This window comes from Blennius ocellaris (assembly GCF_963422515.1).
Source record: "Blennius ocellaris genome assembly, chromosome: 6".
Lineage (NCBI taxonomy): Eukaryota > Metazoa > Chordata > Actinopteri > Blenniiformes > Blenniidae > Blennius > Blennius ocellaris.
In genome coordinates, this window is record NC_137655.1 from 8,557,908 (window position 1) to 8,573,100 (window position 15,193).

Genomic DNA, 15,193 nt, shown 5'->3' on the forward strand with positions numbered 1-15,193 from the left:
GGCGAGTACCTACTTGCAAGTATGTTCGGACTTTCAAAATTTGTTCCCAAATGCATTATGAGCAATTTGGCTTCCCTAGTCCCCACAACTCCGGCCTTGAAGCATCCTTGATATTTTTTGTCTTCTGTGTGAATTTTATGAAACCAGGTGATACATTTTAACGGTTAGTGTTAATGTTGTTAATTTTTATTGTAGGCTACATTTGTAATACGTATTATAATGTGCGTGCCTGCCTAGGGACTGCAGATGGAAATGTGCCATGGCTAAATCTGGTCCATAGCATGTTTTCTTTAAGATTAGTGTTTTCTGTACATGGTCCTTAAAAAATAAACATAGAAACGAATTAAAAACTAAAGTAAAATGTGGGTGGAGTGAGAAACAACATAGGATCTCACTTTAGTTCACACCACTCTAAGATTAACTATCCTCTATTATCACGGTCAAGTTATGATACTTTAATGATTGACAAAAAATGACTTTTGAGTATAATCCAGGAAGAAGTCTCACACACACGTACAGACAAAAACTAAAAATGTCCCTTTTAGATCTACTTCTACCAAAGCTTTGCTCACTTTTAAATTAGTGAGAAATTCACCAAGCTCCACTCATAAATGGCTTTCTTGTTGTATTCCCTCTAACTAGAGGTGCTTCACGCATGGATGACTGATCCCGGCAGAGTCAAGTGTTTCTCAATTTGGGCTCTAATTAAAGCTGTCTCAGAGTTGAGAGGGTAATCCTTCTTTTGAGTGGAGATGTTATGTTCCGCCCACTACACAACTCAAGGACAAGACAATACGCTGCGCTTGCCAGGGCCGTCCTGCAAAGCTTGAGATAAAGCTTTGTTTCACACTGTAACTGAAAGGTGGCTCCAGACTTCCCCCACCCAGCACAGCTCACCGGCTCTTTTTGAGAGAACAATACAGCAGCAGGTCTCTGTGTCTTTGTCTGCAAACCTCAGAGAATCTGCCAGCACAAATTTAGCAATATGCTTGACTTCTACCATCCAAGGAGCAAAACATTGCATGAGTTGTTGGATTACACTTTGGCCTCAGAGTTTTTCTTGTCATAAATTTTGTGTGCTCTCATCCGCTATGACAGGACTTTTTGGTTTTTTTTTTAGATCTGTATCAAAATTCCTAGCAGAAAGTTAGTGGTAGTTTGAATATTACTCTAAGAGAATCACATTACTACCATTACAAAAGGAGTGTGTTTAAAGGGTGCAGGTGTGGGCCCACACAGCAGTTTCAGTACTTCTTGGTGTTTTGCTGAGTAACAAACTGATATTATTTGTTAAGAAAGTTTGGCATTTAAATTGTTGTTGTGTCCTTTTTGAGTAAAGGTACACTTAAGTTGATTATCGACTCAAGCCCCAAGTCGATTAACTCAAGCCCCATCTCATTGTACTAACCACTTCCAGTACGTACCTTAGGATAGCTACATGAGACTTGTGTTACACAGGGTAATGGTATTTTGCTTTTTCTATGTAAATCTGACTTGGTCTGTCTTCATGTTAGTACCCAGAGTAGAAAAATTGAAGAGTGAATTGTAGAACCAAAAGCTCTTCGTGTGTGTGCGTGCGTGTGTGCGTTTCTGGTGACGCATCAAGTTTGACTGGTGACTGATTGCATCAGGATAGCATCATGTGGAGAGGGTCAAGGATGAGATCTCTGCTTTTCACAGATGTTTTTGTCAATTTGGCACAATCACATTAGGGCCTCCACTGCACTGGAACAGTTTGCCAACTGAGTGTTTGACTGTGGGGCTGCTGATCAAAACCCTCACAGACAAACATCTCATGCCCTCCCAGAGTAGAAAGACTTGAAATTCTAAGATGTTTTGAAGTGATTGAAGCAAAACTCTGTTGCTTTATCCTTCATTCGGCTACAACCTTTTATGTATTCCAGTGTTACAGTCAAATCTTCTCGCTGTAGATAGGATTTGGCATAAATACCTCACAAGACCAGACAGTTTGAGCTTTGCAAAGTTCGATTAACAATAAAATCTTTTGCCCTCATGGATATTTTTTGTTGTTGTTTATATCATTTTTGTGTTATGTTTTGTGGTTTGCAGCTGGAAACCCAAACCCTTTTATGTATTATGTTTGGATATCTGACCTAAGGTGGTCCACCTTGCCATAAATAATGAGTTAGGAATATCTAAATATAATTTCAGTGAGATGTTTTTGTGTGCAGAATTTAAAAAAAAACCCAAAGGTTTTACCAAAAGATTTTACCTCAAAATCTTTGCGTGTCCAAGTCACAACACGTTTTCTGTCATTTTTATTTTTCATTACATTAAAAAGAGCAATTCCCTTCTTTTACATGCATTCTATCATAGAATGAATATCCAGTTCCACAGATGAAATTTTCAACATTTACGTTGAACCAGATATCTGCATAACAAGACAAGAAGACAGATAAATATAAAGGTGTTGTTTTGACAAACATTCTCTCATCATATGTTTTATGACACACATACTGACATGAGGATCCTAAAAGATGTTTGCCTTATAGGAATTCGGTTTTCGCTTGTTATGCAGCTGTTAAACATTGAAACACAACTTTTCTCATTTATGGTAACTATAAACCCCACACCAGTGAGTTGAGGAGAGCAATCGTAGATCGTTGCCAAAGGTTGACCTCGACTCAGGGAAAAAAAAAATTCCAGAGCACCTACAAAATTTAATCTTCCATGGCCTAATATCTATCTGTGGTGAAACCTTTGACAAAATCTGTGCAGAGGTTTTGAGGTAATCTTCCTAACAGACATACAGACAGATACATATACACTGATGATTTTATTTCGTCCTTGACAGGTGAACAACAAACTCCGACAAGAGAATATGGAGAGAAAATGGATTAAGCTCCTCCAGATTGATCTGGCTGACAGAGACGTTGCAGAACACAGTGATGCTGTAGTTAAGGTGATGTATGGCAGGCAGCTCTGAATGACTTTCTTTTAAACGCCGATGAAATTCTCTTGCAGAAGACGCAGGTCCGTAGGGGATGGATCACTACAAAGTTCTGATGATGGGCCTTCCTGCCTAAGATGATGAGGTCATAGGATGCGTAGGTGTAAATGATGTAGCTCTTAGAGAAACAGACCGGCCGCAAAGTCATCAGACAGAAGATCTTGTAGAAATCTATTAGGAAAAAAACATCAGACCCATAAAGAGACTTAATAGCAGGACACTTGATAAAAAAAATATACATGTGCTCATCATGTAGAGCTTCCTCATGATACATCGCCACTATTATAACACGATTAGCTGATACAAAGAAGGCATACAGAAGGCAAAACAAAGACAAAGGTCCGGTAGCAGCATTAGCCGATGTTCATAAACATGGTTCGAATAAAATAAAGACGTTAGCGTGGTTTTCCATTGACCCAGTAGACGGCAGCATGAATTGTCCCAACAACTCCTTTTTTTTCTTTTAAGTCATAATCTGATTTTACATTAGGAGAGCAGAGCAAGAGGCAGCATAAAAATCTAATTCTTTTGGGTAGATAGCTTTTTTTTTTTTTAACTGACCTGAGAAAAGTTTAAATGAGAGGAAAAGCACACTTGAGAGCCTATCTAAACATGCCTTTAACGCAAGTCCTTTGATACAACTTTAATGATGTCAGACCTAATGAGAGCCCATGGGACAGCATGCTACTGTTGTGGTCAACAGGTCATTATCTTAATCATCCCTCATGAGCAATTAAATATATTTCACTACCCTGGAGGGCCATCCCGGGTAACCACACCAAAACAAAGTGGTCAATGAATAAACACCAATGAACCACGCAATGATTGAGTGAACGGAGAATTGCATATTTACAGATTGTAGTGAGGATTTCTTAGGTTTATGCTGTATGACAAGTAAGAAAATTATTTTCATTGATGCAAATGTTGTACCATCAAGTTCAGCCGTGAATTTGAATGAAGCCCGCGAAAACATTCATGTCCATTTCTCTTTGAAAATTTGGTGCAAACGAATTAAATGTGTCTGCCTTTAAACGATTGCCACTGCTGTCACTGCAACTCAAATCAAAACATCTCAAACATACATTTCAAAATGTTATAAAGGATTTTAAGTTTATTGTATGTTTGTCAAGATGATTTGCAATGTACTTGTACCTGAGGGAAGAGTGAGGTTTGGGGGGAACCTTTGTGTCCCTGGGATTGCAAGGGGGAGGGGGGGCTGGTTTAGGGAGCGCACGCCCCACGTCTCCTCTTTTCTCCAAATTCCTACAGTAATATTCTTTGATATTACTTGCACTAGTAAAGGAGTATGTCTAGTATTGCACTGAAGTGAAATTAGATGTAAACCTATGAAGGATTCTGTTTTATTGCATTTTGAAAACAGGCGAGACCATTTTTTTTGACCAACAGATTCAAGTAAGTTTAAGAGTACTTTACTCCAAATTCCTACAGTAATATTCTTTGATATTACTTGTAGTAATGCAGGAGTATGTCTAGTATTGCACTGAAGTGAAATTAGATGTAAACCTATGAAGGACTCTGTTTTATTGCAATTTGAAAACAGGCGAGAGACCATAATTTTCGATCAACAAATCCAAGTTTAACAGTACTTTACTCCAAATTTCTACAGTAATATTCTTTCATATTTCTTGTAGTAACAAAGGAGTATGTCTAGTTTTGCACTGAAATGAAATTGGGTGTAAACCTATGAACACTTGTGTTTCATAACAAATTGTAAACAGACTGTCTGTCTGTAGTTGCTTTCAGGGCTTTAATTATGAAGGATTTCCAACAGGTTGTACGCTGTCTTGTGTTTTACCGTAAAAGCGCTAATAAAAGCGCAGTTAAATTTGAGTGCGGGGTCAGTTGACGGCAGTCTTCTCTGGCTTGGATCCACTGCCTCCGTTGGTCCGGGTCCGTAGGAAAAACGTGGTAAGAGAGGTAAGGTTGTTTGCTTGCAGCACAAGAGCAACCATGAGTGTCACTGTCCAACGCTAAACCGATAGCCACCGGATGCTGGTTATTTCCACATCCGGTTTTAGTTGCGGAAGTGTGAAAAAGGTGTGTTGAACCTCTTTCATCTCTCATCGTTATCCCACCTATTACAGGTCAGTATATTGTATTTATATCAGGACTGTGTTTATATGAGGCATCATATATCTTGTGTGAGTGTTCTTGAGTGTTAATTGGAGTTTTTTAATTATTACGAGTGGAAAAAAGAAGTTAATTAGTTCTAGTGTATTTTGATTTATTCGACATGTGTGATTTATGTATTGATACATTTCAGTGGCCTGTGAAAATGGCAGACAGCATGAGTTAGGGATCATGCACAATTCATTGTTGATGCTGAAAATTATAAGCAGTTGTTATACTGTGAGAAACGGGGCTTCTTTGGTATAAGCAATGTTGTTTGACACATGTCAATTGAAGCACAATAATGAGTGAAACCTGAAAAGAGACGATGAATGATTGTTAATGAGGAAAGAGAATAAGAGACTTTATAACAAACTGAAATGTGAATGATAACGTTTATTACATATGGTTTGAGTCTTAAATAAAAACAAATTGTTTGGAGTGACATGTCTTGAACCTCTTTTTCCATCTCTCATCATTATCCCACCTATTACAGGGTGACAATATATTTGTCTACAGTCCCTCACCCTAGGACCCGTAACACATGCGCTGTTATCCACTTTTGACTCCAGCAGAAGCAGCGTCGACCAGTAAGAACCTCCATTCTTCCTATGTTTCACTCTTGTTCAGTGTAAACATCTGCAAGTTCCCCGTGTTCTGTAAATGATTGCATAGTGAAAAGGTTTTCTTACACCCTGCATGGTATCCAGCGAGAAAGACAGTTTAGGATTAAGTACAAAGGGCAAAAGTGGAGCAGCTTTAGAGGAGACTGCTTGGGTAAGATGAAAGATAGTAAAGGAGATATATAGAGGTAGCCAGCAATAAACAAAGGCAACGGACTGGAACAAAGACGAACATTGTGCAGCTGAGATCACAGAAGCTTCAACAGAAAAAGAAACGTTGGATAACGCCTCCATGGCATACCGGCTGTTCGATGGCAAGGACCATGCGTCTGTCTACCACAAGTACCGCTTCACACCTCCAGACGAGCTTAAGGACATTATTATTCAGTACTTGGATAAAAGGGTATGTCATGGATGAATATAAATGAAATGATTTCAATGAGGAGAGCTACATGATACATGAATGCACCTGTCAATTTCTGCAGAAGGGGCAGCCTCATGTGCTGGCGGTAGATCTGGGATGTGGAACAGGGCAAAACTCTCGTCTCCTCGCACCGCACTTCAGAGAGGTGGTGGGCATCGACATCAGCGAGTGTCAGCTGGAAGAGGCCAGAGCTGTGCCGGGATACCCCAACGTCACATACAGGTATACTGACAAGTCAGCAGCTATGGTTACTTGTCGATTCTCTGTGGAATGTTCACAGAGAAGGATTTACATATTAAACACCTTGTTTTGTATCTCAGCAGTCTCAACTAGCTTTAACGTGGTTGGTCACAATCACTTAGGCCGCGTTTAAATGATGCTTTCAAGTGAAAACAGAAAACTTTTGTCGCTTTTTGGCTGTCTAAAACTGCAACTTTTCAAAAATGTTCTGACTCCGTCTTCATGTAAATAGCAGAAAACGCAACTTTTCTGAAGCGCTCCTACTGTGCATGTGCAACACGGCCGTAGTAAATCGTTTTTCTCTACATGCATGAGTAAATGATTAACAACTGTGGCGGCCTCCAGAGTAGCATGACTCCCAGGGCATATTCTTCTGCTCTATAAATGAGATTGTGGTTTTATTACAAAAGCAACCAACAGAACCCACTAGTGGCCCAATATAGAAACTACAGGGTTTCAGTGTTTTGTGCGGTTTGTGTATAGAGACATAATTTTACTTCGGATTTCATGTCAATAGCACCAATTAGAGCATCTTAGGGCACTAATAAAGAGATAAATAAATGTGATGCAGCTTCCAACATTATTCAGGTCAAACTTATAATTAATTCCTTCAATTGTTTCAGTTGAAATCAGGTCGATGGAAGAAGATGATCTATATTCTGTATATTAGCAGATGTTAATATTTCTTTCAAATAACGTGCTTTCTTTGAAAAAAAAAAATTTATTAGATTATTGAATAGGCTAAATAAGATATGGTGTGTCAAACAGCAGCTATGCAGAAGACTCGGCAGTGGCGGCTATCTTCAGTTAAAAAGCGAGTTAAACAAAGTAGTTTACAGCCAGTAAAAAAAATACTTGCCAGGGTGAACAGAAAGCTTCCTGCCACACCGATAGCTTTGTGCTCAAAGACAGAAGTTCCTGGTGTTAAAAGCGTGATGCGTCTGCTCCATGTGCAGAGAGGGGACTGCAGAGGAGCTTCCTTTTCCTGAAGACTCTGTGGACCTGCTGACAGCAGCGACAGCCGCTCACTGGTTCGATCGGTCCAGGTTCCTCGCCGAGGCGAGCCGGGTTTTGAAACCCGGGGGATGTTTGGCTCTGCTGGGCTTCAGTGATTCTAAGACCAGATACCGCTACAAGGACTGCGAAGAAAGACTCTATCAAATCTATAAGGAGGTAGGTGGAGACAGCATGACTGCAGGCTTAGAACCGAGCTAGAATAGAGTTTGTCAGTTTTATCAGGGCTTAAAATGATATTTTTTTGCAACAACAGCCACATGTTTTAATACGGTTACCATGACAACAGGCATTGTATTTGCAAACATTGAGAACTGAGTAGTTGGGGGGGTAAAAAATAAGCATTTTGTGTTGCAACACATCACGTGTTGTAATGAAATTAATTATTTGGGGTTGTAACAAATTGTTTTGTATGGAAGTTATGGTATTGACAACGTATCATAACATTTTGTGTTGCAAGGCATTGTATCATTTTGTAGCACATTCTTTTGCATTTTGATGTATCATTACATTCTATCACAATGCCTCATGTTGTCATGTATCAAGTTGTGAGTTACTGATTTTTATTGCAAGACGGCCATATTTTCAAGCATTACTTTGTGTCACAATGTATCATATCTCTATGTGATACAATTTTGTGGCGGATTGTTTTGGGTTTCGTCATATTGGATTGAATCGAGTCTTGTTTTGGCTGTTAGTGGTTTCTATTGTAACGTAACATCTTGTGTTTTCACTACAACATTCCAATATTTTGTGTCTCATTATTATGTATCGTATCATAAAGTTTCAGGTTAGAAGGAATTGCATCAAACTATGATATTATCGGTTATGATATAACAAATCACATGGCACATCAAATGAAGCATACATATTCCATTACATAACATTGTGTTGTGTTATGGTATATATTATATTGTTTCATATTTTTATTGCATGACCTTCCACTCACACATGTAGTTCTTGTTTAAATGTCATTCAATCATTTATTTTCAAATAATTTTGGATATATGTTTGCATGCGGGACAAACTGAGCAGAAAAACAGTCCAACATATCTTTATGAATTTACTTCCAGGTGAAACAGGTGCTGTTACCTCACACAAGCCAACAGGTAGCGGTGGCTGATGGCAAACTGGAGGAGCTGTACTCTGCCATCCCCTTTCCAGACAAAGAGAGGTAATTATGACACAAGCACCATCTTAACATAAAACTACCACTGGAGTAGCTCAACACAATATCATATTTCGCCATGAGCCACCAAAATACATGTACACAAGACAAAGCTGCAAATAAGGTCTCATTTGAACAGTTAATAACCAGTTCAGATACCATGCAGTGCTATTTTATGCAGTAATTCTTATCAATATTTTGTACAAATTCAACAGGATTGACAGTTTTAAGACAAAGTGTTGCATCTCTGTGAAGAATCTGGTGGGCTTCATTGAATCATGGTCCATGTTTCAAGCTTACAAGGCAAAAGATCGAGGGAGGGCTGAAGATCTGCTGCTCAACACACAGAAAAGGTTGAACACACACACACACACACACACGCACGCACGCACGCACGCACACTCAAACTCTTTCTTCATCTTCATGCAGGTTTCTGGAGGAGATGGGAGTCACGTCTCCTGAGACTGAACTAGAGTATGAAACAGAATACTACTGCGTGCTGGCTTCCAAACCACGCTGATACTTTTGATGGACGCATTCTTCGAACCTTTTCATTCTATCATTAAGTGTGTACGGAGATGATTTTGATTTAAGCTCCAAGAACAATTTTCTATAGCACAGCTGATCATTTTACATGGTTTGGATGGACAAGGAGAAATCACATCACTTTATTGTAGAAGTGGAATTCGATAATGTGCTAAAATTGGTGACTGCTGTCATGTTGCAAACGTTTTGGATGAATGTTTATAGGAACTTTTTCAGAAACCATTTACATTGTTCAATTGAATAATAAATAGATAAATAAATTGCTTGTGTTGTGTTGTTCTGTGTTGAAATGGTGTACGTTTCCAGTTTTTGCAAAAATTTGACAAATGTGGAGTGACAAGCATTTTATATATTTTTTTTAAACTATTCCACCGGACCACTTGAGGCCACCAAAGATCTCATTGGTGTGTTTTTACATGACCATGAACATACTCTGACAAACATAAATATTGCCCTTCAAATTTAGACGCAACAACGTAGTCTATAAGTTGTTGTTGCAAATTAATAAACACAATTATTATATATGGATTCCTCTTGTATATGGTATTTAGGAACCGCAAAAAGTAAAAAAAAATAAAAAATTACACTGCACTCCACTGCTTCTGATCAGAAGAAGCCTTAAAACCATTTTGTTGTCAAAACAAACGGAACAAATGGGTACACTGCTGACGACCCACACACATCATCTTCAGTCCCTCGATTCAGCCTGACTGAAACACATACCATCACATGACCCAGAAGATGACCTTTAGTCACAGATCATTAAGGTTGACTTGAAATTTAGGGTTTGTTTTTTTTTCATTGAAAGTAGCCAGTGCAGAGAAAATGCTTATAAGTTGTCTGAAATGCTCTTTCCCTTTAAACTAATTGTGAAACCCATCACGTATGACTGAGCTGGTGGGTTCGCCCCGCTGTCAAGTACCACCCCCCCCCCCCCCCCCCCCCCACGGTTCCCCTTTTGTTTGTGAGAGAGAGAGGGAATATTGGGCAAAAGAAGTGTTTTTAGTGTGGACTTTAGATCATCTTGTCAACAATCAGCCTCTGCTCTTTCTTTTGAACTCAACTCTTCCTGGATCAGCTGAACCGAAAGGTCTCAGCTCACTATGGCTCATCGTCTTTTTGAGGGAAAGGAGCACGCCGCGTCCTACTGGAGGTACAGGATCTCACCGTCAGATCAACTCATGCAACAAGTCTTTGACTTTCTGGAGAAGCAGGTACATGCAGTAAGAAAGAAGAAGCTTTCGCAGATCGCCTATTGTGAATCGAGTCAATATGTCTAAAACAAATACTTTTACAGAGTGCTCCTCCCTTTGAGCTGGCTGTGGATGTGGGATGTGGATCGGGACAGGGAACACTTCTTCTGGCTAAACACTTTGCTTCTGTGGTGGGTACGGACGTGAGTCCAGCACAGATAGAAGTGGCCTTGCAGCATGCTGCACAGCCGAACATCACATACAAGTAAGCTTCAGACAACTATATGTGAATGCATGTCTAGAAACTATGAGGATGTACATAAGAGTGAATGCATTGTGCCTTTGAATATCCTAGATTGTATGCATTATAATCAAAAAAGAATAAGCAGATCTGATAGTAAGCACACTGACATGTGAAAAACTCCCATCAGTTAATTTCCCATCATTTGTTCAGCTCTAGTAAGCTGATCCAGGCCTCACAGCATGACCGACTTACCCAGAACAAGGCTCACATTGTTCCTGCTTCTGTTCTGTGATTTCTGAAGCAAGCTGCAGTATTCCTGCCGAAGTGAGGAAGCCGTCCTGCTGAATGTCAGAGGTTTAAAACCTGCTTACCCTCCCATCCCATATCCAGGCAGTGTGTGGCCGAGGAGCTGCCGCTCGCCGACGGCTCAGTGGACCTGTTGACGGCCATATCGGCCTTCCACTGGTTTGACAGGCCACGGTTTCTCCAGGAAGCCCACAGGGTGCTGAAGCCCCGTGGCTGCTTGGCTTTGCTCAACTACACCATCGACATGGAGCTCAGCTATCCTGACTGCTGCTCAGACACTCTAAACCAAATCTGCAAAGAGGTATCCATCACCAATAACTCAGGGAAGTTATTAGAAACACACAGATTTGAAAAAATGACAGTATAAATACAATTAGTTTCACACAATCCTCACTCTACATAAAGGGATACTAATCCAAAATCCCATCGATCAACACATCTTTGTGCTAAAATGACACAGAACTTTTAGAAAACAAAATTTTTTTGCCTGATTTACCAAGATTCTGCATAAATCACATTAATCGCCATACTGTTATATAGATTGTGCTTTCACTACGCACATGTCATGCGGTTGATTTAGAAGTACGTATGACATCATACGCATCTTGACATCACAATAGAAATTCTGTTTTTGCATCCTTTACACCCTGTTTTCATGAGATTGATTTGCTGGAAATGGTATCAGTAGCATGTTCATTGCAGACACCATGAAGGGATTTGCTCTGTTGGTGGGGTAAATTATTTAACTTATTGGAGAGTCTGAATTTGGAAAAGGAAAAAATATGGCGTGGTAGCCGACAGGTTAGAGCTGAGATTTTGCATTATGGAACATGACTGCGACAAAATTGAAGCTTGACAAAGAAAATAACTTAAAATAAAATTCACAAGCTAAAGTCGCTGTGAGGCAAATGACTCAGCAGCAAAAGCATCTCTGATGTGACCACATTTTCAAACGTGCAAAAATAAACAATTATCAAGCATTTACAGCAATAAGAAAATCAAAATGCATGTATTACATGAATCAATTAGCGTTCTGGGTGACATTATTCCATATTCATAATAAGGACAAATGCACTAAATGTGTGTTAAAATAACATATCAAGATATAAGATTTGCAAAAGAATTTTACAGTTAGAGCTTTAGTAGATCATTTGCATTGTTTCCTCAACAGAAGCGTTCACAGTACTGGTGCCAGAGTACCCCCTGCTTCATTTAGTGGACATTATCTTGCACTGACACTGTCACTGATTTAATTAAATGAGGGTTGACTTTGCTTCTGCGGATCCTGATGATAACTCACAAATATACACTGCTGTGAGCAGTGATGCATGAACCACTTTTGGCAGTAACGTGTTATTAACAGATCGGTTTCAGAGAAGTATCAAGAAGCTATACTGTAATATTAATGCCGGCATCACAGAAATACGACATATACGACACATAAAACATCTATGTGCATATATTAGGCAGGCCTCATTAAGGGAGGAAATTAAAAGCAACCTACTAATTACTCTCCCCAGTAACTTCTTGCTGTTATTTGCAGAAATACCAACGAATTTGAATAGTGTAACTAAAATTATTATCAACGACTTGCATCAACAAAGCTTTCTGAGAGATGTGTCAAACAGGACTCCACAGGAGTCAGAACTAGAATCAACAACCAGCATGGTAATAAAATGAACAAGCAGTTGGTATAATGAGGCAGGGCATAAAATGTACATAAATGACAACAAGTCAATATTAGCTTTTGTCCTCACAAACATTGGTATCCAAGTTTAAAGTGCAGGGTTTGATCCAAACGGCAGAAACTGGTCTTATTATATTGAATGTCTCCTTTTGTGCCTCCATCGTTATCTGATCTACATAAATCTTCTCCAACATGCTTCAAGTGACAATAGCTTTTGAGAATAAGTAATATCTCTGAACATTACACTGAATGACAAATCGTATCTAATATCAGTAGCTTTCCTTTATATTTTGGAATAGAAGCTGAAAAGTAGAGAAAAATGTTTTACCAAGCCATTCAGAATTAGTCCTGCTGGTCTTAGTTGAAACATGCAAAAGTAATTTGGTGAGGATTAATACAAATAAACACATCCCTGTTTGGCAGACAACACAGCACACCCACCAGACACATTAACACAACAGTAGGAGGGGATTTTCAGTCCAGATTATTCAAACTGCATTACCATCTAGTGGAGACTTTTGGTAAAACATACATTTAATAAATGGCACAGCTGGAACAGCTGAGCTGCTCCAGATGATGTTGTGGGTCCTGATGTGAGCTACTTCATGCGCACAAAGTTAAGATGTTTTACATATTGTGACATATCAACATTATGTTTTCATCATTAACTAATGGAAATTGCTAATTTGCTGACATGTTATGTTTTGAATCAGTTTTATGCTGCTCTGCAACCATACCGCAGCCCCCACCTTGGGCAGAGCTCCATTAACTTGTACCGGGAGGCGTTCCAATCGATTAACTACCCTGATAAGCAATGGTGAGCAATAGTGTGTTTCTACTTGGTCACTGATGCTACATTGTTCTTAACCTTACAATCCCACCGCACGTTAAAAGTCATCGTCATGTGTTTGTCCAACAGGCAGGAGTGTGTGTGGGACAGAAGGACCATGCCTCTGTCTAGCTTCATGGGCTTGGTGGAGTCTTTCTCCAGTTATCAGGCTCTGCTCAGAGAAGACCCACAGAAAGCTGTTGGACTCTCACAGGACATTTGTAAACGGTATAAGCTTTGTGTTAATGTAAGCCTTATCATGCTGTATGTTTGTGCAGATAAATGTCTAAGTGTTGTTTCTACATGCCTCTTGTTTACGTTTCTCTTCAGGCTGATGTCTGTGATGGATGTGACCTCTGCTGAGACTGAGGTGGTGGTTGCTGTCAAGTACTTCTACCTTCTGGCCTGCAAACGTCAGGAAACCTGACTCTTCAGCGCTCCCCATTACATGTATACACAAGAATAATAAAACTTGTTGAGGACACATGCGACTGTACAGGAATTTGTCAGATGTGTAAATATATCCTGCTAAAAAGTTAGGACTTGGAGTAGACTACTAGGGCATCACCAGGCACATGGGCCGCATAGCTGTCACTGACTGACCTGAAAATTACATGTATGTGTAAATAGGTCATGATTGTACCATTCACAGCATTGGATGATTCCAATTTCAATCAGTTGTCAGTGAAAATGTGCAAGAAACAGAAAAATTCAACCAATACCGAGCAAAAACAGTTTATCAAAATATTGTAGCATACAGCTTTTGAAATAAGAAATAAATGGGAATAAGAAAGGAGAAAATCTTATGGGTTGGTCTTCCACAGTAATGTTAGATTTTCCATTCCCGGCAAAATAATTAATTACCTGCCCCTAGTATGTCAAATATTGTACCAACTGATATGAACAATATCCATAGCGGACTGCTTTTGAGAATAATATGACAATACTTCACACTTTGTAGTGGGCTGAACGTGCTCCTGACATAATTGCAGTTACAATCTGCTCCATCAGAGACCTGCACAGATGTTATAAAAAGTTTAAAGGACATCTGCTGCGAGGAAGCGGCCCTTCACAGAAGATGGATATTCTCTGTATGTGGTCTGTTTGGATGTTTTGGTATTCCAATGGAGGCAGACTTCAGACTTTGAATTAATAAGACATAATTTATCCATTGTAAACACACTTTTAAAGATACATCTTTGCAGATTTACCAAGATTCTTCAATTTGAGAAACCAGTATTACAAATTACCAATGAAACACCTGACGCAGTTTAGATGTTGTTTTTTAAGTCTAAATCTGGTCAGTCAATCTGGTAATCAATGACATCTGCCAGTGTTTATTATTAATGAAAATTATTTGAGAATAAAAGAGAAGGTGGTTAAATCATATATACACCAAAAAGTGAGTTAGCGAAGTCATCTAACCTGAGGAGTACATCTCTGTACTTTGAGACAGAGTCAGAGAGTACACACACACACACACACACACACACACACACACAAAGGAGAACATGCTAACTTTGCACATAAATAATAAAGTGGGCCCCACATTCTTCATATGAGTGGGCAGTGCTAACCATTACTCCACTGTGCTCAGACTGAAGAAGAAATACTTGTACTGACAAAAAATAAACTCCAACTCTAACTAAAAATAAAATTCTTATTAAAACTACTAAATTAAAACTCTGACATGACTCAAATATATCTGTTATGAAACTATATATATATATATATAAAGAAAATTACTCGGACATTGCTGTGAAGTATTTTTATGTACTTCAAAGGCTAATTGATAGACTGAATTTATCACAGTAGATT

The 15,193-nt window shown here is 39.1% G+C and overlaps 2 protein-coding genes across 2 annotated transcripts; both read left to right on the plus strand.

Annotated features, from left to right (window-relative positions):
• Positions 1-6,016: 6,016 nt before the first annotated feature.
• Positions 6,017-9,226, plus strand: LOC308131536 (putative methyltransferase; the record flags this gene model as incomplete). Its single annotated transcript, XM_080498296.1, has 6 exons — positions 6,017-6,127; positions 6,210-6,370; positions 7,345-7,561; positions 8,476-8,576; positions 8,786-8,923; positions 9,000-9,226. 6 exons carry the CDS (start codon positions 6,017-6,019, stop codon positions 9,088-9,090), a joined length of 819 nt encoding a protein of 272 aa, XP_080354422.1. The 3' UTR covers positions 9,091-9,226.
• Positions 9,227-10,219: 993 nt separating this feature from the next.
• Positions 10,220-13,802, plus strand: LOC308131415 (putative methyltransferase; the record flags this gene model as incomplete). Its single annotated transcript, XM_080498143.1, has 6 exons — positions 10,220-10,330; positions 10,414-10,574; positions 10,944-11,160; positions 13,260-13,363; positions 13,466-13,603; positions 13,706-13,802. The coding sequence occupies 6 exons, from the start codon at positions 10,220-10,222 to the stop codon at positions 13,800-13,802; spliced, it is 828 nt and encodes a 275-aa protein (XP_080354269.1).
• Positions 13,803-15,193: the final 1,391 nt, after the last annotated feature.